This window comes from Gavialis gangeticus, unplaced genomic scaffold (genome assembly GCF_001723915.1).
Source record: "Gavialis gangeticus isolate Ggan-Ray unplaced genomic scaffold, GavGan_comp1, whole genome shotgun sequence".
Classification (NCBI taxonomy): Eukaryota; Metazoa; Chordata; order Crocodylia; family Gavialidae; genus Gavialis; species Gavialis gangeticus.
Genome location: NW_017729000.1, coordinates 5309169 through 5310181, shown reverse-complemented (window position 1 = coordinate 5310181; position 1013 = coordinate 5309169). Strand labels below are relative to the sequence as shown.

The following is a 1013-nucleotide window of genomic DNA, read 5'->3' as shown; positions in this document are numbered from 1 at the left end:
TCTCCCTCTGGGCCCTTCTCACCGTGAGGATGTTGTACTCCAAGGGGGTGAAAGCCTTTCTGGAGAGCACCACGCCTGTGGCAGGGTCGATGATGAATATCCCCTCCTCGTCATCCTCGATGCTGTAGGTGACCTGGCTGTTCTGCCCCTTGTCTCGGTCGGAGGCGATCAGCCGGCAGACGGGCAATGGCACTTCAGAGGCAGCTCTTTCCTGGAGATGAGCAATGAACATCTTCTGGGGGAAGGTGGGGGGGTTGTCGTTGGCATCCAGGACCTGAATCACGACTTTGCTGGTGGACTTCAGAGGGGGGTCCCCATTGTCTGAAACCATGACCTGCAAGCAAACCAGGGGACCAAAGCATTGGGGTGAACTGTACTGCTCCAGACAACCTAAGCAACTGATCCTCACCTAATATATAACCTGTCTCCGTGCACATGACCAGGTCACCTTTGGGTGGCTACAGCTTGCAGAAGTTATCTAGCACTCTTCTCAGGACTAGGCCTGAGGCTCTTTGCAGCCCTTTTAAAGGGCCCTGGGGGTATTTGTACACACCACATTTTTTGCCCTTTCTTGTGTAGCAACAGCATGACTGCATGACTGGGTTTTCTGGATGCTTTAAAAGTCTTTCTGGAGCATTAAAGTAAAACTTCTTGGATGTAGTTTAGTTTGGCTCAAAAACCAAGTGCCTGCAAACACTGATGTGACACTGCAAAATAAACAGGCTTAAATTTTATAAACCTATTTAATTTAATGAGGATTAAACCCCGTGGTGTGTACAGATGCCCCTGCATTTCAGAGTGAAGGTCCAAGTTCAAAACCCACCAGCCATCCAGGCTGTGGGTTGTTATAGACAGAAATTTAAGAACATGGTTCCATCCTAGGTAAGTTAGGATTAACCTAGGTTCAACATCTTCATTAATGAAGTGGACATTGGAGCCAGGAGCGGACTGGCCAAGTTTGCTGAGGACGCCAAACTTTGGGGCAAAGCATTCACGCCAGAAGACAGGCGGGT

General features: G+C 49.4%; 1 protein-coding gene across 2 annotated transcripts in view; it reads right to left on the bottom strand.

Moving 5' to 3' along the window:
* FAT2 (FAT atypical cadherin 2) overlaps positions 1 to 1013 on the bottom strand; it is a 107817-nt gene that overhangs the window by 54114 nt on the left and 52690 nt on the right. For both annotated transcript variants that reach the window (XM_019506109.1, XM_019506110.1), the window contains exon 5: positions 134 to 334. In XM_019506109.1, the coding sequence (XP_019361654.1) occupies positions 134 to 334 (201 nt within the window). The remainder of the gene's footprint in view (positions 1 to 133; positions 335 to 1013) is intronic.